The following is a 22562-nucleotide window of genomic DNA, read 5'->3' on the forward strand; positions in this document are numbered from 1 at the left end:
AATCAAGTAATTGTTTAGGGCACAAAATCCTCCATACTTTTCCAGAATCCATCAGATACATGGATGTGTGTACCGTCTGTTCGGGTTTAGACAGACGAACTAAAAAACATTGTCTCTGACTGTGTCCCTGACTGTGTCTCCTCCAGTCGGCCTGCTGGGGCTGCTCAAGTGGAGGACTCGACCCGAACTCCTCAGAGAAAACCTGGAGAACCTCAAAATCATCGATGGAGAGGAGGTGGTCAAGGTCGGTGTGCGCTCGACTACAAGTGTGTCTCCAGGTGTAGACGGGTGTGTGTGCGTTCTCACCGGACCTCTCCTTTGTCTCGCTTTTTATACGTGTGCGTAGTTTCTGCAAGACACCCTGGATGCCTTGTTCAACATCATGATGGAGCACTCTCAGACGGACGACTACGACATCCTCGTGTTTGATGCCTTGGTAAGTGATTGTGTGTGTGTGTGTGTGTGTGTTCACCCCTGTTTGTCTTCCTTTATCAACAGATGCAGCAGATTTTTTGACAGGCTGTCTCCAGGTGCATCTAGTCTTTACATCTCTGTGTCTACCTGTCCACCTGCTTCCAAATGAACACGTCTAACCGATGATTGTACACAAATTCCCGTCGGCCTTATAAAAGTCTCCTGCTCTGTAAGCACGTAACCCTCCCTGCGTCTTTCCTGTGTGTCTCTCTTTTCCCTGACAGATATACATCATCGGTCTGATTGCCGACAGAAAGTTCCAGCACTTCAACACGGTGTTGGAGGCCTACATCAAGCAGCACTTCAGCGCCACGCTGGCCTACAAGTAGGTGACATCCCGGATCCGAAACCACTTCCCTATTTCTCTTCACTCAAATAGAATAAACAGCATATCTCCACTTAACACTGAGGAGAGGTTTAAAGTGTTTTAAGTGTTCTGACAAAAAGTAATTAAACCTTCAAAAAGGCAAAATGCAACAGAGGAATTATGATCAGAGTCTAAAACAGGACTAAAAAAGTCAGTTTGATCTTTGAAGTAATTTAAAAAAGCAAATGTTAATGTCTTGAGATAAAACATAACAAACCAGAGCTCCTTTTTGAATCTACCACATGAGACTTTACGATCAATTAAAGTCATGTGTAAATCATTTTACTGTGGGATTCATCAAAAACCAACCAGACACTGTAAATAAAAATGCATGTAGACCCAATGTATGGAATGAGAGGCTTGTGTAGAAGTGCCTGCATTCTCTTAATTGACCAGCAGAGGGGGACTCCACTGGTTGCAACAAGGAAATGACCCAACTTCTCACTCGATTTTTAAACATCAATAAATAATTTTGGAGTTTATGGTCTCAATGGTTAGTTCGAAGTCTTCCTCAGTACAGCATTAAGTTCATTTAGAGTAAATTGGACGATAAAGCTTGGTATGCACTCCCGTCCAGTGGGTGAGGGTCTTTAATACCATGGGCAGTATTAAACCGCATGTTAACAAACGTACACAACCATACTATTGGCTGTTTAAGGCCATTAGAGGCTTTCACGGTTTCTTGTTTGCTTTTTTAAGAAATGTTCCCATCTATTATAGATTGAACTCCCTGGATTGCACTCTCCATATTGCCTGTCCAAAGAAAAGTACACAATAGGAAAACAATCCATGCATAGCTGTGGTGTTTGTCCTAGTAGGACTGAAACACATAATCCTCTCAGGTGTGCCACACAAGTATTAAACCTACTGTCGTGATTTAAAAGTCATCTGCATATCGAATGTCAAGTAACTGATTACTGCGCTCTAAGCAGATGCCACTGGAGGTCAGCGTGTGTGTGTCGCCTTTGCACCAGTCGAGTGAAAAGGATTAGAGTGTGTGTTTTTACAGTAACTCCCAGATAGCCGGAGCTTTAACCCTGGCTCCCGGTGGAATAGCAGCTGAAGCACTCAGGCATGGCCCTCACACACTTCTGGCTTCTCCTCCCCTCTTTGTTAATTCACTTCACTTTAATTCAGTGGGCACTAGAGGAAACATTTGTTTGTGTTGCCAAAGCTTTAGTTAGGAAATTAAAAAAACCTCTCTCCTGCAGCTCTATTCCCCTCGCATCTCGCGTCTGCTCCTCCTCGGTACTTTTCTTTGCCCAATTATCCCCGCCACTCTCCTCCTCTCGTAACTGCTCTCTTCTCCTCCTGTCTACTCTTCACTCCATCTATTCATCTGTCTCCTCATCATCCTCGCTCCCTCCCCTCCCCTGCAGGGTCACTGCAGCTTAACGCCTGTCAGCACCGAGGCAGTTATGTAAAACTCGGACTCCCTCTCACTATATTTTAAACTGCCAATCTCTTGCTTTAAAAAGGAATAAATCCTTCTGTGCTTACCTTTTAAGCCATCTGCCAAAAACAAAACAAAGTGGGTCTGAATGGTAATGGTGTTGGTAATATTTTCAAGGTCGCCCTGATGGCAGTGAAACCAGATTAGAGTTTATTTTTTTCAATGGAACTCTTATTGTTTAAGAGGATTTAAACCAGTTAGTGGGTTGCCATTTCATGAAAGTAGAGCCATCACAGATCCAGGTCTTATGCGTCGGTAGGTCAGTGGTTTATGATCTGTGCTAACATCGCACGTCATTGAGGTAATAGAGTAGAAATGGTGACGGGTCATAAACTCAGACCGTCACCCTCTGCCACCCTCACCTTTCTCCACCAAGCTTTATCTCAGTGTGTGTGTAAAGACACACCTAAAGTCCGCATGTGTCGGAGAATCACTTTGTATGCATCCGCTCCGGCAACTTCCAGTGGCCATGTTTGTGAACACGATATCTCAAGAATGACTTGAGATCATTTCTTCAGATTTGTTACATACGTTCATAAGGACTCAAAGATGAACTGATTTGATTTTTGGTGTTAAAATGTCAAAGGTCATGTGCCTCGTGAACATCGAGCCTCTTGAATCTGTCCAGGATTTTTGGTATTGTGTACTTAGAAATACTTTCTTTTGCATATAATTGGGTACAAACGTTCAGTTGAACTCAAAGATGAACTGATTAGACTTTGGATGTTGAAGGTCAAAGGTCATGGTGACCTCATGTTCTCGGGAACATGATACATCAGGAACACACAGATTTCATTACATTTTGCAAAAACATTTGGCCAAATGGATAACCTGATAAAAATATATCTTTACACCTGAAGATAATCCTTTAAAATTTAAAAATAATAATTTAGAACCAAAGAATAACAGAATAAATATTGGTCACAGTACCCTCCTGAACATGATATCTAAAATTGTCCAATTGATAAGATTACAGAGGTCAAAGGTCACAGTGACCTCATAAGAATTTGGAAAAAATATATGTAGTTTAAAACTGAATTGCTGTCAAAGGCATAGAACCGCAGGGTGGTAATTCAGGCTTTGCCATGAATCTTAGTGCAAATACAAGTATCTGTAAGATGAGTGAAAGGGAGGCCTCACCTGTTGAGGTGTGAAATACTATTTTGTGGCTTTTCCACCCTTCTGCCCTGTGTTCCTCTCTGTCCCTCTTTCACTCACTCTGTTGCACTCTTTCTGCTCCATGGAAGTGAAAAATAGAGTTGGTGATTAACTTCCCAAACCTGTGGAACGTCAAAGAAGGAATCACAATGCAATGTCTGAATGATTTTGATTGCCTCTTTCTTTTACTTTCTTATCACTCTTCTCTTTTTCCCTCACTTGTTTTCTTCCTATCACTCTCCCCTAGGAAGCTGATGTCGGTGCTGAAGAGATATCTGGACGTGTCCAGCCGAGGGGAACAGTGTGAGCCCATCCTCCGAACCCTCAAAGCCCTCGAGTACATCTTCAAGTTCATCGTCCGCTCGCGCAAGCTCTACTCCCAGTGAGTGTATACGCAGCTTTTTGTGAACAGATCACTGTGATAATGACCTTTAATTGACTTCTGAACTCATATTGATGCGAATAGAGACCACACACACACACACACACACACACACACACACACACAGCCCAGTGACACTGCACTGGAGTAATCGTTTTTGACAGCTCTGTGAGAACAGACTGCTGATTGCAGCACTAACGTTGGTAATAAGCATTGAAGATGAAGTGCATTGTCCAAATGAGAGCTAATGACGGGGCAGCACACCCCACACAACGTTCCTCCAGGAGAGACGTGTGACACCCACTGTGCTGAGGCGCGAGCTGCACCATATGATAAGTGTAAACACCATTTGTAGCTGCAGTGCAGAAGTGAATGCTGACGGGTCCAAAACATGATCCACAATTGTGTTATGAGCCTTATCTGTGGGAAGCTTATGGTGTTTGCATTTCTGTATAAAAGTGTGTGTTTATAATACACATGCGTGTTCTGAATTGATCGTTTCTGCCTGGATGATAATAGCATGAGTAATGTATGAGTTGTTGGAAGGGGATTTGTGTGTGTGTATTACTAATGTTTTATACATATTTAGGACCTTTCCCAGCATAAACACTGACCTTGTCAGGACCAGTAGCCCTCATGGGGACCAAGGCTCGGTCAAAATGAGGAAAATTGTCATTCCTGAGCTCCCGGTGAAGTTGTGGGTTAGTCATGAACTGTGGTGAGGTTCAGGTTAGATTTTGGCAAGAATTGGTCATTGTTAAGGTTGAATTCAGCTCTGAGTGTAATGAGGGACAATAATGTTTTGTTTAGAGTGGCCCCAACGACTCGAATACAAAGTCAATACAAAGACCTGATAATAATAGCTGCGCAGACCTGTGAGTGTGTGTGTGTGTGTGTGAGAATGTGTGTGTGTGTGTGTGTGTAATTCCAGTCCACTGGTCAATGAAGGTCCGTCCTTTTAATCTTCTAAAGGTCATGCTGTCTTTGTTTGTTGGAATTGGTGTATCTGTGTATTGATGTGGGTTATTCATAGTGTGTGTGTGTGTGTGTGTGTGTGTATTTGTGGGGATGTATTGGTGTGTATTCACAAGAGGGCGAGTCTATTTGTTTGGGCGTGTGTATTTAAACATATTTGTCGGCATGTGTGAGTACAACCAAGTGCACACATAATAATCTTGTAAGTTTATGACCTCTCTGTGTGTGTTTAAATCCCAGTGTCGCTCCATTGCTCCTCCATTGGCTCCACCCCCAACCCCATCCTCACCCTCCCACTCTTCTTCTCTCCTCCTGAGTCTGTCGTCGCCCAACCACTTGTAGCAGACGACTCCAACTTCCTCTGCATCTCATCTTTTCCCGTCACATTTCCCCTCCTGTGAGGCGTCGTCACTATAGCAGAGAATCAGGGATTCAAGGGGGTTGTAGCTGCATCTGCTAGACTCCATCATCATCTCCATCAGGACTAGCAGTCATTAATAGTTAAATAGGCAGCATGGAAGATTTATTAGCTTGTCAAACTTGCTTCGTAGCGTAGGAGCGTGAAATGTTTACTTATGTAAATATGTAAGAGGTGCTGTACCAGATTTGGCTCTTTCCTTCACCTTCTTTCTGTCCTTCACGCCCGGTAGCTCACTTCCCTATAGTTAGTTCACCAGTTGTATCTGTTTCTCTTTACTTTCCCTCGAGCACCTGCTATGTTCCCTATTTCTTCTCTTTCATTACCCTCGTCCTCTCTCTCCATCCCTCCACTCCTCTTAAAAATATATCCTTCACACCTTTATTCCTCATCTCTTACTTTATTGCACCTTTTTCATGCGTGTTCACCCGATACTATGATTAGGATATTATCATGAGATGTGATGTTACGATCCCATAATCTTTTCTATTAATCACAATATCTCGGCTTTGCGATTTGTTATCTCAATGTTAGAATTGCATTTCACATCTTCTGCGATAATTTCTCATGGTGGGATATTATCTATCTGGTTTTTAATAACACTAGTGAAAATAACTAAATTAGATTAAAATAAATTAGAAAGACTACAGAGGCACATACTTGATTATCATGATCCTTCCATCAGTTACAAAAATTTGCACAAATCTATTATTTATAAAGCTTATCCTTTGGAGGTGTCAGGGAACTGGAGCCCGTCCCGGCTGACACTGGGCGAGAGGCGGGTGCACCCTGGACAGGGCGCATAGTATCACAGGGCCAACATACAGAGACATAATACCATTCACTCTCACATGCCTCATGTCTCTGCCCCACTTTTAAAACATCATGCACACTTTATCACAAACAATATTCTTTTTTGGCAACATTTAAAGGAGTAATGCATCTCAGTAATTGATGGTCACTGCACCACTTGTGTTTTCGTCCACGTGCCATGAGGAAAATATCAGCATTTCATCTTTTGAACAAACCTGAGGGAAATCTCACTGCTTATTTGCAGCTGTGAACATTTCTGCTGATCGTTGGCAGGGAATCTGCCACTCTGATTCAGAAGGGGACATTTGTGACTGACTTGCTCAGGCGGGGATTTCAGAACTCATGCGGGACATGTTTACTGTGGCCTTGTTGTTCTTTTTTCCCTCTCAACCCACGACGTTATAAAGCTGAGCTTGTCCTCCCTCTGTGCTCTCCCATCCCACTCTCCTCTCCTTTCGTCTGACTTTTTCCCCTCAGCGTCTTTCCCCCTCCCTCCCTCCCTCCCCCCTGCTGATCATCCTCTCTTCATCCCTCTTTCTCTCTCTTCTCCATCTGTCTCCAGTATTAGTTCACCAAGCTACTGTGGCGGTTGTGCTTATGTGTGAGATGTAGAGTGTGTGTGTGTGTGTGCGTGTGTGTTTGCGTTTGTGTTAAGATAAATTTCAGCTATGGTCATTTTAACCACTGTCCCTAGACTCAGCTTTCCCCCCCATGTGTGGACATGACTTTTGTCCCTAATTTGAGAAGCCGTCCCCTCCTCATTAGTCTAGAATTTGTCCCCAGCAACAGCCTATGACACACACACACACAAATACACACGCACACAAACACATATTAATGTGCAGACAGGGCTGGTGGATTAAGTAGGACAATGCGTCTGTAATCATAACTGTACTCTGCAAAGAGCCCGGTGATAATACCTCTGTGTGTTACCACCTAATCCCTCCCCCCACATGCTAAATTTGCCGTGTGCCACATGCTAATCCTTCCCTCTAGCCCTCCTAACTTCCATTGTAATTAACAACTGCACAGCTCCACTGGATCACGCAGAGATAGAGAGGGGACGGGGGAGGGGAAGGAGGTGGAGAGATTGATGAGAGAAAAAGTTTGCCAGGGGTGAGGGAAGTTGGAATGAAGTGATGGCAGAGGGTTGAGTGGGTGATGGGAGTTTTTTGTTTTTAGTTATAGAGGGATTACTGTGATCAAAGCAGTTTATTAGGTTTGAATTTGCATCTGTTTGCTGTGCCACTGTGATTGAATAACATGCGTTGGATTACAAGTGCATGCTGGGCAGTAATGTGCAATCACTAAGAGAGTATGGATTTTGGGTGTTGGACTTATAAATAAAATTGAATATTCCTTTTAGTTTTAAATGAATACTGAATATAGGGCCTGCATGCTGAATGTATTTTAAACCATATTGTGGAAAGCAGATGTGATGAGCTGCAGCTAATTCTACTGCTATTCCCATTTCCATAAAAACAGAAGAGTTAAGGGGTAATTTCACTAGTTACTACTCTGAGTTGTTTCAGAGAAAGAAGGGCCGGCCCAGTGAAGATGGCTCGAAAAACATTTTCATCACCAACTTTGAATCAACCCAAACTGTGATGAAATACAAACTACTGCTGGGCAATACAGGCCCATATCCCAGCAGAGATGTTTTTGAAAAAGTAAGATGCTTTTAAAGCAAGGAAATAAAATCTGAGAAAGGGATAATACAGTTTGTTATGTAGTCACAATAAAAGTATGATTCCAAGAAAAGATGCGACTTGCAAATTATCACATTGTATCATCATGTTTAATCTTCAGAAACAATATGTATCATATTAGTTTAAGCATGCACTCAACATGACTCCTACACAAAACCTGTCCTCTGCACATTACATGTTCCTATGTCACATAAATAGTCAGAAAAAATGTTTTATGGGTGCAAGGCTTGGTTCCAGCTCTTTTTTTGGTATGAGGATATTCTGATGTTTCAAAGGAGAGAATGAATGGGAAATTTACTTCTGTAGCGAGAGACACTCTAAACATTTGTTGTCACATATACGCTTTATATTGTGAATTAGAATTGGTCATTAGAGTTGTTTAAATTGAAGTTAGAGTTTATAATAAAAATCGACAACCCTAAAACTGAACCATCAGCTGATTCACGATGATGATCCATTGGGTTATCTACTCAGATACTAGAGTAACCACTGTCAATTTAGTTTTTTTCCAATATTTCAATTCCTTCCTTAATCCGTCCTGCCTTCGTCATCCCTCCCCTCCCAACGTCTCCAAATAAGTTAATCATGTCACGTTAGGAATTCTGACATCCCTCCTGCGCTTCCTCTACTTGGCTCTTTTCTGATTTCCCTGTTGCATTGATATTCATCTCCTCCTGACCCCCTACAGGCTGTACGAGGGGAAAGAGCAGGACGAGTTTGAGGATTCGCTGAGGAGGCTCTTTGAGTCCATCAACAGCCTGATGAAAACGGACTACACCACCACTCTGCTGAACAGGGTAATCACACACACTCGCCCTGCACCTATGTAGACTACACCACTGTCTACTCCTCTTTACATTTTCTCACCTTCCTCCCTCCTCCTCTTCTTCCTCCTCCTCATGCTCCCATGCCTCCAACCTGATCTCACAACCTGTTTCCGACTGCATTAGCATTCCGCAGCGTGATGTCTTCCTCTTGTTCTCTCTTCTCGCTACAAAGCAGACTTACAAACAGTGGGAGTCACTGAAAGTTACGAAGACAGACAAGGAGCCCTGTGAAAAATAAAATGGATCCTTTCACTTAGTTCTGACGAGAGCCCCCTTGTCACCTTCTATTAAACAACTGTGTGTGTGTTTGTGTGTGTGTGTTTGTGTGTGCGTCATCAGGTTGCCGCTCTGAAGTACCTGCCAACAGTCCTGCATGATGTGGAGAAAGTGTTTGATCCCAAGCTCCTCAGGTAAGCCAAAAATGTTGTCCTTACAACTCTAGAAAGACATGCACACACACACACACATGACTGTATTTCTACAGTGCAGTGTTTCTATGATGCATTCCAATGTCCTGACTATCACAACTTAACATTTCATACCTGAAATTCTGGTACATGGTCCGAACCAGGGTTCATATCATTGGTACATTGTTTACATTTGATCCAGTTGGTTTTGGTTTCACGTTGGAGTTTAGGGAGCACAATAAAGATTCTTTAAATAACATATGAACATCCTGTCGTCATCATCTACATGGGCTGCATCCTATACACCTATACTTGACGTTGGGGTGTTCTCCATTCAGTGGGTAGAAAGTAAATGAACTGGTTGATTGTGTTAATCATGTTATTACTACCAGCCTCACCAGCTTCAGGTGCTGTACTCAACATTGGATCAAATTCAACAAATGTTGCATTATTCAAACATTGTAGAATCCCAGGGTCCAATGGCCATTGTCTGATGACAAGTTAGCCGCTATGGGATACGGACATTGGGGCCTCAGGTATAGACAACAGATATCCGGCCAAGATCCCATCAGTACACTGTTTACAGTCTGACAAGTCCACATGAGTCAACTTTTTGTAGGTGTGCAACCAAAGCCTGCTCATATGTGATTGGTCAAACTAGAAAAGAAAACCAGGACTTCCGGACCCAAAACCTTGTCCCTCTCCTACAGATTCTGTACATTCACAGGCAGAGTCTGTGTTTAGAGATTTAACATTATATGGTCAGAGGTGATATTGTACTTAGAGATGAAGAGTCCTGCGAGCCAGGGAAACACTTCGTCACACTGCAAATGAATAGGATCGTGGTTTAGACTGATCCAGCCCTAGATGACTTTATTTGGTCAGATAAAATGAGTTTCTGATGGACCGTGGACCTTTCACACCCGTCATTTTGGTTATGGACTTTACCCAAACCTTGACCTTAGAAGATGTAGTAACCGGTCACAGGGGTTTGGTAACACAATTGGTTTTAAAATCTACAAGGACATTGAGACACAGACACACACACATTCACACCGGCAACTTAACCTTGGTGTAATTGAGGGACACAGGCAGAGAGGATGTATGGCTGCTCAGCTTAACTTTTCCTCTTGGCTCGTGTTCAATGACCCTTATACCTTTTGTCCTCCACTCCCTACATCCTGGCAGAGACACACGCACACACACACACACACACACACACACACACACACACACACCCACACACACACACACACACAATTGGCAATTTCTGCAAAACCACCAAACAAAACCCATTTGAAGGTCCTCTCTTAGCTTGATTCACAGCCTCCTGAAGAGCAAAGTAACTCTGAATGGCTTATTTAACCTCTTGGTGACCCGGAATCACACTTACACTATCCTGCTCTGCTCAGAAAAGGTCCTCAGTGCTCATACTTGACCAGTCGGTAGAAATGTCTATTTGTTATTTTTGGGAACTAGAAATTGCAGGAACTTTTATTTGCAATCCCACGACCAAACACGGATCCCATGTCTCGGCCTGTCCTCATTGCTTTACAGAAAGAGGACGAACAATTGACATTTTGCTTGACTTGCCACATTCAGTTTTAAACACCAACTTCTCTTCTCACCTTTCTGTGACCTTTGTGGGATTCTGCGTGTCCATGTGTGCATTTGAGGATTATCCACATCTGCCAGTTTAGTCCCCCACAGGGGCTCAGTGTCAACAGGGCGTCACAAAGGCTCTACCTGCAACACCTGCCCCCCCCCCCCCGCGCAAACACACACATGCAAAGTAGAAAGGCGACGAGGGGCAGAGAGTTAAAAATCTGCGCGCATATTCTCACTCCCCCTCATTTATTTCCCCCCTGATTCAAACACTCGCTCACCTTTGCTGTCTGCACGTAACATGCACAATTAATGGCTGAGTGATTTGAACTTTTAAAGTGAGGTCTCCACTGCATTTTTGATCAGAAAAGCCCTGGGCAGAGATTCTGAAAGCTGGGTGAGTCACAAACACGGTGCAGGAGGTGGATATCAAGGCTTTGTCTTATCTCCTCCTCTACCCTCACATTGCTGCACCATGTAAACCCCCCCCCCCCCTGCAGTGTGGTCCACCGTGTGGTACGTGCACAGACATTAGCAGCCATGCATGAGTCCTCTGCGTGTCCACCGGGTGTAGCTTGACATTTTGGGTTTTAATTAGATTCAGGCTCCGATGATTAGAGAGCCCGAATCGTCTGCACCCGAGCACCTGCGACACAACCTGCTCTCGGGCCAGCTCACACACACCTAAAGTCACACACAAACATTGTCGTCGTTGTGTTTTTGGAGAAGGGGTGTGTGTGCGTTTCGTTCTTTAATTAATAGTTCTACCGCAGCGTATAATTCATAATTTAAGGAGACAGAGACAAAGTAAAAGAAAATGGAGACAGATTTGTTTTCATCATGCTCTGATATTCAATCTCTCTAAGTGGCGTCAGTGCTTGGAACCAAACTGTTTACTTATTCTGAAATTGAATTCTGCACAAGGGATGAGTCAAACCTGTGTCTTCATTTAAGCATCTTTAGGCTTTGGATAATTTATTTAAAGCATTATACATGGCATTCTGATGCAGTCATGGCTTTTAGTGGTTTAGAGTCTATAAATCTAAGAGAGAGATGTTTAAAGCTGGAGTTATTGGTTTGCAATTTCAATCTGTAATTATTTTACTATGGGAACAATCGTCCATCCATCCATTATCTGAAGCACTTATCCTGTGAGGGTCCCGTGGAGGCTGAAGCCAATCCCAGTTTGCATCAGGCACGAGGTGGGGCAGCACCCTGGAGAGGTCGCCAGCGTATCCCAGAGCTGACAAATGGAGACGAACAACCAGTAATGCGCCCAGGGGCAATTTAGATGTATCGATTAAGCTGCATGTCTTTGGGCTGTGGGTGGAAGCTGAAGAAACCAGAGACAACCCACGGCGATACTGGGAGAACATGCTTGAACCCACAACCCTCCTGCTGAGTTATTATTCATTCAAAATACATGCAATCATCTGTAGAAAACAATTGACTCTGATATCCTTAATGCTCATTTTCAAACCTCACCTGAATCTTTCCCCGTGTAATCGCTCCACTCTTCTATAATCTATACCGATTATCCTTCTGAGGGTCCCGGGGGGAGCTGGAGCCAATCCCAGCTGACATTGGGGGAGGGCAGATCACCAATCACTCTCACATTCTCATTACAATCAATTAAGAGTCTCCATTGAACTTAACCCCAATGTGCATGCCTTTTTACTGTGGGAGGAAGACTGACTACCGTGAGAAAACCAACGCAAGCACAGGGGCGAATGTGCAAAGTCGTCACAGCAGGAACCAGGATTCAAACCAGGAACATTCTTGTGCTAACCGCTGCTCCACTGCGCCACAGCAATAATCAGAGCAGGAGATTTTCAGAACACACGCAATCATCTGTATCAAAACTATTCACGGAATAATCAGGCCGCTCATTTTCCAACCACACCTGTTGCTTCTCCCTTGTAACCGTCCCGCTGATCATTAATTCATGCTCCCCTCTGCTTCCTCTCCCCAGTCAGCTGCTGCACGACTTCTATTCCTGCATCCCCCCCGAGAAACTGCAGAAGCAGAAGGTGGCCTCCATGACTGAAATCGTGAGCAGCCGACTCTTCCAGAAACAAGGTGTGCACATTTTGTCTCTAGTTACAGGCCTCAGCGCTGGACTCATAGCAGCGGCGATGGTTTATGTGAAGACTTAATCTCAGATGTGCACAGCATCAGACGGCCGCCGAGCCGTCCTGTGGGAAATCCCACAGAGCATTAGCTGCATCTCAATTAAAGGTTGGGATCACATTAAAAGGTCTGTTATACACTGAGTCATTTGAGCAGGGTGGACAGCTGCTCCTGTGACTACCCATGTATTATGCTCTAAAGCACAGTGGATCAAAAGTGTGCTGCTGCTAATACAGAGAACATAATGTTCTGTTCCCTGTGGGGCAATCCTGTAAAGCACTCTAGGTAAAAGCTTCGTCCAAATGGTTAAGCAGCAAACTGGTGTTTATGCCTTTATGCCTCTGATTTATTTCACTGATATGTAGAAACATCAAATCAAATCAAATTTTTTAATACAGTTTAGAGCGTGACACAATAAAAAAGAGAACGAGAGAGCGAATACCGCTAAGGCCCAACAGTCCCCTTCAATTAAATCAAGCTGCAACAAAAGCTGCACACACTCACAGTCCCCTACATATTCGAGATAAAGGGGATTGAATGAGACCTGAGTCGTTCTGTCGCCAAATAAAATATAAAAATGTAAAAAACTAACCTAAACAAACCACCCTATCTCACAATGTTAAAGAAAGTGTGGGGGGGAAATCCAGAATCCATTAATTTGTCCTGATTCAGAGCCAAAATTGAATTGTTTTTTTCTTGGCTCGTGTACCGTTCTTTACTGGGTCGCATGGAAAATCTTTTTCTGTGTTTTTTTTGTAATCTTGCTGGCAAACAAACAAACAAACTAGAATGAGACTCAGCGGAGAGCATATTTCTGCCAAGGCCACAGTCCCCTCATAAAACCACATTTATGTTCACCAGAATCTGAGTTTTATTTGGATCTGCACCACACAGCACAAACTCATATCTATCAGTCCCATGAAAATTAAAATCAAGTAATTTACTGACAAATCTGAAAAATGCTGTAACTCACAATATTGAATAAATATTAAAGAAACTGTAACCATGTCCAGATCCAAACCTGCACCAAAATATAATGTATTCCTTTTACACCTACCCTTACTTTAATCTTGCTAGCAACAAACAAACAAACTACCAACCAATGGAGAGGGGTAAAAACCATAGACTGGATAACACAACCTTTATGGCTCAAGGGTTACCACAATCAATTTGAAATATTAATCCATATTATTGTATTATTCTATATTTGTTTCAAAATGTCTAAAGTTAAAAGGAAGCCAACATAATAACGAATTCTTTCTTCAGCTAGACTTCAAACAAACAAAACAATGTGGTGGGTTATTTTCTACTGGGATAAAGGAAACCGTATTGATATTTGATGTTGACGCTGGAACACACAATTACTGCGCTGCTTCCTTCGCCTCTTCTGACATTACAATCAGTTCATTCAGATACCCTCTTATTACAATCAGCACAAGTATCTCCTGTTAATGTTTAGCTCCGCTGGTGGTAAAGGTCACTTCCTGGAGACGAGCGGCCTCGAGGCTCAAACATCATCGACCCAAACAGATATTTGATCGGACTTCTGATGGTTCTCTTCTGTCCTCGCGCTGTTGACATTCCCTCGGCGCCCTCAGCGAAAATATCTTATTGCAAACCGAAAATTACTAGATTCTTCTTCTCTCTGTTATTTGGGTTGAATATAGAGAAAGATAAGTTTAGTCATACCTGTGACAACTGCCAGTGTTTGAGTCTGATAGGACAGAAGTGTGTTCAGGCTGCTGCAGCTTGACTGTGCCTGCTCACCGGATATGTCCAGGGACACATCATTTAGTCTTTACTGTAGCTTTGAAGTGCACCAGACATCAGTGGGGACACACGCCTCACCAGCCTGAGTTCATACCCCCCCCCCCCCCCCCCTTCTGTTGAGACCTATTACTTCTGTGTAATTTGCTTGTAGTGGGCTGTTAAGTGTTGGTTTCCCCAGCAGAGGCGATGGATAGAGTGGGCCAATGTTGCACTAGGCTATAATACAGAGAGGCTCATAATTGAGCTTCTGCAGCACAAACTGAGGACTTGGAAATAGACTGTCAGAGAATGTGAGCCTCTGCCATAGACACTGGAGATGCCCCAGTGTGTGCATGAATGCATTCTCACACAAACAACCTGCAAACACATTTGTATGTATATGTTTCCGAGTGTGGCTGATGCTGCCGTATCTGGGGGTGAGTGTATCTGTGCATTTCAGTGTTTGTGCACTGGGGTATTCTTAAGAGGTGTGTGCAGTAGCTGTAGTGTTTTATTCCTCGGTGTACGGCAGCGGGGCCTCGCTCATCAGTCACCCGCCTCCAACACAAGCCGGTACTCGGCCCAGGATACGGACCTATGGTATTGATCCTGGCTCCAGTGATTGATTCCCCGGGGGCTGAGACGACAGGCTTGGCCCTCCGGCTGGCTGACAACACGCTCAGAGTTACTCCGTCACCAGGGGAAAGCAGCGGGTGGAGGGAACAGAGCAATGAAACTGAGAGGAAAGGGACTGATGGGAAACAACAGGTAGAAAAGGAGAGAGCAGGATATAGAGAGAAGATCCCTCAGTGTACGACAACCACTCGTTTCTTAATTCTCTTGTTGTGTCTCAGGGCTTTTTGTTTTATCATTCATCTGCTTTGCCTTGATACACCTGTGTACTGTTGTGCCTTCCATGTGTGATGTGCCTTGGTCCATGTGTCCATATTGGTCATAAACTATATATTTATGAATTATTCATGCTAAGAGTCTATGCATGTACCTCTGTGTTTTATAGGTGTGTGTGTGTATATGTTGGTTCTCTGTTTTTGTATTCAACCTGCGGGACTGCAGATAAAAAACATGCACAGCTCATTCTGGCACATGTTGGACTTACTCACTGGTGCATTGTCTCCATTTAAATAAATAATTATAAACAATGTTGTGAGGCAAAGCATTGAATATTACAGATTACTGCTTTTCGGAAAAATTAAGAGGGATAGGTGAATGGACTGGAAAGATGGATAACTGATAACAGATAGATGGAACAACGGATGTGAGAAAAACAGAGAGGAAAGAAGAGGTAGATGGGGAGGTGCTGAAGGAAGGGAAAACCGCTCGGAGGGGAAGTGGAAAATAATGAGAATTTGTGGTAGAAAGGGAGGAATGGGCCTTGTTTTGCTATCAAACAGTCCAGCAGTGATTAAAGTTCAAGGCCTGCTCACTCTAAATCTGTCTGCAAACCTGCATAATGTTTACCGGCGACATTTAGCCCCTCCTCCTCCTCTCATTCTCCCACCGTCCGACCTGGAGAGGAGGACTTATTTATTTATCTCTGCTTATTTATTTCTTCATCTATACACCGGTCCATTCCATCTCCCTCCCCACCGCAGCAAATGAGGGCTGACAGTCAGATTAATTGAGACACATTTTAGCATTGGGATGCTAATCAAGGTGCTCGTATATGCTGGGGTGCCGTTCGTCCAGGAGGCTGAGATTTGCAGCAGAGCGGAATTACGTATTTATAATGGGTAATGGCCCCCGGTGTCCAATCACTGCACTGCAATACACATTTAATAACCCCAGCTGTCTGTCTGAGCGTCTCCAGGGACAGATGTCAAGCCGCTGATGGAAGGGAATTGTGTGTGTGCGTGTGTGTGTGTGTGTGTGTGTGTGACAGTAGATGCCTTGCTAGCTCATGTTTGACAGAATGTGAGATTGATCAATTTTACAGGTCACTGGTTTGTTCTTACTGTATTCAAACAAAAAAAATGTAATTTGTCCTCCATTTAACGATTAAAAAGTCGTTTATGCAAAACTAGATCATTAACGTACACTTTTATAATGTACATACTTTGTATTTTACCTTTAATGTTTGGATTTATTTCCTCCCTAATGACTGAATGCGTTTGCTCCACATATGTTTCCTCAAATACTATAACCAGAAGTCTTTTATGGGCTGTTGATATTTTATGTTCACATTATTTAAATAGCAAAGCCGATCAGGTTCATCCAATGCTCATGGGACTGTTGGTCTTAAATTGAGTTACTGTCAGACGCCTTGTCGTTGAATGGTCTTTCTTGAGGCTGGGAAAAGTGATTGAGTGATTGACTTGAAAAACTACCTGATCTGAAGTCAGTGTTTCACTGTTATCTGAATGGCACATTATTGAGATAACAATATTCACTTACCTCGGCAGGTAATTACATACACACTTCTTGTTGACACAGGGACTTGCAGCGGTAATGATGAAGATAACTGTCTATTTGACTAATTGGGACATGTAGGTATAAACAGACCTCTTTCCACAGAGGCGTTATGCATGATTGTTTTATTTAAGTGGGTTTGCTCCTCTCTAAGAAAAACATGGTAATATATTGGTGAAAATCAGCAAACAACAGGAAACAAGAGGTCCTTCAAGATTTCAGTCCTGGCTTCAATTTAGCGTCAGTTCAGAGAATCCAGGGGACAACAAAACAAACTATTTTTATTTCTAATAGCTAATTGGACCTTTTAATTTTTTTCTAGTTTATTGTGCACAGACGTGATCTGATTTCATGCTGCACACAGCACGAGCCTTACGCCTGCAGCGCTTCTTCTTATAGCTCACTGTGTTGTCTTCTACTTAGAGTTTCTCCGTGCACACAAATATAGAAGAAAGAGGTAATCACAAAATGGTAAAAGACTGCTCGATGAGCTTGTTTCAAAAACTCTTTCTAAAATTATTTTTGTTAATGATGCCATCGCACCCACAAAGATGACAGCTGACTTCAGGCTGGTCAGAATATAATAGACTTGTCAAAAACTAGAACACAGGTGGTGAGAAACAAGTTTTCAGTTTCCTTATGACTTTTTATTTATAATTTGAAACTCAGTTGTTGACAGAAGTCAGTGGCCTCTGAGAGCCTGCACTGAGTTTGCCTCCATATCATCTGCAGGATACCTGTGTCTTCAAATCAATTGAAGAGACTCGACACAATTTGATCCTATCAACCAAAAAAAAAAAACATCAGAACATCGGAAATCCTCCTGCTGCTGCCTCAATACTACTGCCAACAGAATTTTACAGAATTGTCTCTAATTGCACGGCCTCAGATCTTTTACAAATCCTCGACATGTCTCTTCTTCCAGGTGAATTGACTTTCGAATACTGCTGTTGGTTTAAAAGCACTGAACGGTTTAGGGCCAAAAAACAAATCTCTGATCTGCTGCTGAGCTCTGAACCATCCAGACGCCTCAGGTCTGCTCTCTGTCCCCAGAGTCAAAATTAAACATGGAGAGGCAGCGTTCAGTTTTTAAGCTCCACATATCTGGAACCAGCTTCCAGAGAACAGCTGGTCCGCTATAACTCTCGGTTCTTTTAAATTAACTTTGGCAAAACTTTACTTTTTGCCACGGCCATTTATCAAATGTAATAATTATAAATTTCTTACCTGATTTCAAACTTATGAAAACATGCAAAAGGAGCTGTTGTCTTGTTTTGTACATATACTTACTGATAGTCATAAGGGTTAAACTCAGTGACTTACAATGCATTTCCTGCGACTCCTTCACAATAAAAGACGACAGGTGAATGTTTTTAATGAGAAGCTACACCAATAGAAAATGTGTGGTTTGCATTGACAGTAACTTAATACAGCATTTGTTTAATGGGAATGTAGTCAAAGGCACGCATTTACTACTGAAGATACTGAATATATACAAACTTTGCAGTACTTTTATTTTTGCAATACTTCAAGCTATATACTCAAACACTATTGTTACCTCATTGGTTGAAAGAATCAACACTGATGAGAGTTTATCTCTTTAACTACTGTAATGTATGTAAGGTTGTGACATACTTGCATATACGGTTGTTTTTTAGCTTCCTGTAAGGAAAATGGATGCTGTGCCTGTATTGAGGTCCTGTCCCATTGTCTCATGAAGTAATAACAAAACGTGTGTTTGTGTGTGTTCATCCAAAACTGTGATTTCTGTTTGTCTATGTATTGGTTTTTTCTCGTTACTGGTTGCATCCATGGGCAGTGTTTGAAGGGATTTATTTTTTTCTTCCCTCACTCAAAAACGCCCCTGATTTATTCAGCATACGCTCCCCGGATTAGGGGCCTTGGCAAGAAACATACTGCGTACACACACACACAAACACACACACACAAACACATACAGCGCGCGTACACATAAGCTGTCGCACATGCACAGATACACATGTGCATCCTGTCACGTGGGTTAATCTGGTTTGGAGACCAAATTAAATTTACCAGGCGCATTATGGCTTAATTTAGGCAAATTATAATGCCATCAGGCAATCACTGTGACAGATTGAGAGCATCCACGCTGGCAGAGCGAGAGGTCGGGAGAGCAAGGGGCAGAGGGACAGCGGGATGAGTCTGTCATTTTGTTTGCCCACTCATTTCCCAAAGCTGGTCAAAGTCCCTGATTCAATCCACTAACCCTCTTCTCCGCTGGGCCGCCATCTCCCCTTGTCCATCTGTACAGCTGGAGAAAAGGCTGCTGTCACGTCACTCATCTTGTAGTTCACAATAAACGGATTAAAAGAAACCCCAAGTGTTTCACTGTAATTCGCTTGTAAGATTAACTGTTACGTCAAGGTACATCTCTGCATAGGAGCTGCCTGTGCCATCCATAGTGTAATTGTTCTTTTAAATTTATCACAGTAATCCATATAAACATCAGAAATCTCATTACTTAAATTGCTGGCATTTTACTGCAACACTTTATACAGTATAATTGACCTTGTTCACACCGGTGCCTATATATCCTCCTGCTGTGATCACTTAACAGACGCATGTCGACGCTCGATCATTATGAATGAGTGATGTACCGTACAGTTATTATCATCAGGATTTAATCAGCGCAGAGTGATCTTGGTTGTACGCACACTCTCCACCAATCAGCATTAGGGACGGGTCACTTTAAGCCCCAGTTAGAGTGAATGTGGTTTCCGAGAGAGCTTTAAAAGACAAAGACATAGACTATGAATCAAGATGTAACGTGTTTACTTGTGTGTTAATATCTTTAACAGCATAATGGAAATCTTTTGGAAATGGGCCTGTTAAGAATGGGCTGCTTTCTTGGCCTATTTCGTGGTTATGCTGGTTGCAGCAGCAGGAAGTAAAGACCTGTCCAGCGGAACCCTGAAGCCGCGACCACCGCCGCTGCACAGAGAGCTGCTCGGTGAAGCTCGACCCAGCACTCAGCTACAACGAACAGGAGTGGTGGTTGCCGTTGTCATGAATGTGCTGTTGTCGTGATTGACAATGTCACTTAGGTTGATGAGGCCCAGCCTGTTATATCAAAATGTATTAATATTAAACATATCACGTGTCCAAATTCACTCCAAAGTCAGCACTGCGCACTTCCCACGGCGATTGGATGGAGGATTCTCGAGACGTGTGCCTGGCCGGGTGTGATTTATGTGCGAGGGTTACCCTGAGAGTAATTGAGTTGTTGCATTCACCACAAGTGAGCAGCATTTACTGATGGTTGTAGGCAAAGCAGCTGGTGATGCCGTGATAATGTCAAAGCAGACAGTTTTACAGCAGCTCGGGGTTTCGTGAGAGTGCACGTGTGCAGTCTGCTGATCCAGTCAGTGTCCATGTTCAAATTTGATAGACACTTTAAGAGACAGACGCATGAATCGTAAGATAATAAATATGAAATGTAACAGTCATACGGCTGCCATGTATCCTCAAGCAGGTCTGAAGGTGCCTCTCCGCTCCTCACCTCTCGTGCTGATTCATTATGCCGTGATGACTTGCATTACATGAGCTACGGTTACATCACATTAGGGTTCATGTCACGGCGTACTGTTAACGCAGTGAGATCATGCTCGAGAACACCCAGTGCTCGCTTTACCTGTCAGAGAATTATGAATTGAAATTGGGTCAGAGGCCGTGTGTGTGTGTGTGTGTGTGTGTGTGTGTGTGTGTGTGTGTGTGTGTGTGTGTGTGTGTGTGTGTGTGTGTGTGTGTGTGTGTGTGTGTGTGTGTGTGTGTGTGTGTGTGTGTGTGTGTGTGTCGGATATATGCTGTCAAGCACACGGTGCAGTGTTTGACAGCAGAGAAGTTACTGCCACAGATGATTTTCGACTGTTGTTGTAGAGGCTAACTTAAAATAGCTGTGCTGACTGTAGAGCTGTGAGTTGATGGTACCAGAAGGTTAATGAGAGGGGGGGGGGGGGGGTTGTTGTCATTCAGTCTCTACAGGGATTTAGTTTGGGAGGTTCAGGATGAAACAGTGGAAGGAAACAGGGATGGATGAGTTGAACAGAGGAAAGTGTTTAATCATTTTTGGAAATGCCTCTGCATCACTCTCTCCCACCATCTCTCTTACAGACTGATCCATGCTTGTGTCTCATGGGGTAATTAATGCAGACAAGGACGAGGACACAATGGTCATTGTATGATTGTACTCGCCCGTTCATTTGTTTGGTTCTGATGCTTTAAAGTTCACTCGGCTCAGGAGTATCCTGACGAAACAGCTTGTTGCTGTCAACAGATGCCTTTCCACTCACAGCTCTTTGGCCTGACTCTCAGGTTCCAGCAAAATAACATCTCTTAACGATCCCCTGTGGGACTCCAGGTCATTATACAGCAGCTGAGATGGATGTCATTGTAGATATTATGACAAACTACTGCAGCAGTAAGAGAAGATTGGGAATAATATTCTAATGTGATATGAATGCAGATTTACAGATTATATAATCTGAACAATACGAAACAATTTTAACAGCTAAAATCAGATGTGTATAATCTTCACCAGAGCTACATGTTTTACTGTCCTGTTAGGGGACACTGGGAATAAGTCTGACCATCAGGCAAAGCAGTGGGCTGCTTCACCTCAAGGGATTCATGTAGCATCGATCTGCCTCTGTTAAATTGATCAAAAAACCATATCTGCGAATGTCACCAACAGAATAATTGGTCAATCAATTCAATAGTTGTCTGGAAGAGTGAGCGGCCAGGAGGTGTTAATCAGTGGGTGACTCATAAAGACGAGCAGAAAGATAATTCACACACCGTTTGAAGCATGGGGTATAATAAGTAATTCAGCATCTAAAAAACAAAAGGGATTATCTGAGTAATACTATCTTAGTATCCTTGCGGCAAATCTTTGTTATTGCCGTGAACATGACAAACATGCCCAGATCTGCCTGGATAAATGAGTAAATATTAACATACGTGGTGTTATTCCAGTTCTGTTCCGGATTGTCATGGTCTGGTTTTCAATGCATCCCTGAGTTTTGCAGAGGATGGGGCTCTGTTGGGTTATCAGGCAGTGACCTCCATTGCGCTCTGAAGCAGTTTGCAGCTGATTGTAATGCAGTCGGGAGGAGAGTCAGCTCCTCCATAGGGAGGCCATGGTTCTCTGATGGAAAACGGTGGATTAACCTCTCCGGGTTGGGGTTGGGTTGATGCCCTGAGTGAAGGAGTCTAAGTTCCTCTGGTTCTTGTTCACGGGGAGAATGAAGCACGAGACAAACAGGCGGGTCGGTGTGGCGTCCACAGTAAAGCAGGCGCTGAACTGGAATGGTGTGGTGAGGAAGGAGCTGAGCAGCAAGGTTCACCAATCAATCTACGTTCCAATCCTCACTTATGGTCACACGCTTTTAAAGAACAAGCTCGCAAATACAAAGGGCTGAAATGAGTTTTCTCCACGTCGGGTGGTTTGGCTCATCCTTAGAGGGTGAGTTCCCACGTCAGGAGGGAGCTCGAAAGGGGAAAGTGGTTGGGGCATCTACTCCGGATACTTCCTGGGCGCCATTGTGCAGAGGTTTGCCAGGCATGCCCAGATCTTGCTGGTTGGATTACATATCCCATCTGAGTGAGGGAGGCCTCAAGAAGCGCCAGAAAG

At 43.3% G+C, this 22562-nt stretch overlaps 1 protein-coding gene across 1 annotated transcript in view; it reads left to right on the plus strand.

Annotated features, from left to right (window-relative positions):
* Positions 1-22562, plus strand: part of LOC128445802 (dedicator of cytokinesis protein 2) — a 96752-nt gene that overhangs the window by 15537 nt on the left and 58653 nt on the right. Inside the window, exons 18-24 of the mRNA XM_053428654.1 lie at positions 147-244; positions 347-436; positions 699-799; positions 3700-3834; positions 8438-8546; positions 8916-8986; positions 12561-12667. Coding sequence (XP_053284629.1) covers positions 147-244; positions 347-436; positions 699-799; positions 3700-3834; positions 8438-8546; positions 8916-8986; positions 12561-12667 — 711 coding nt within the window. The remainder of the gene's footprint in view (positions 1-146; positions 245-346; positions 437-698; positions 800-3699; positions 3835-8437; positions 8547-8915; positions 8987-12560; positions 12668-22562) is intronic.

The sequence above is a fragment of the Pleuronectes platessa genome, chromosome 8 (genome assembly GCF_947347685.1).
Source record: "Pleuronectes platessa chromosome 8, fPlePla1.1, whole genome shotgun sequence".
NCBI lineage: Eukaryota > Metazoa > Chordata > Actinopteri > Pleuronectiformes > Pleuronectidae > Pleuronectes > Pleuronectes platessa.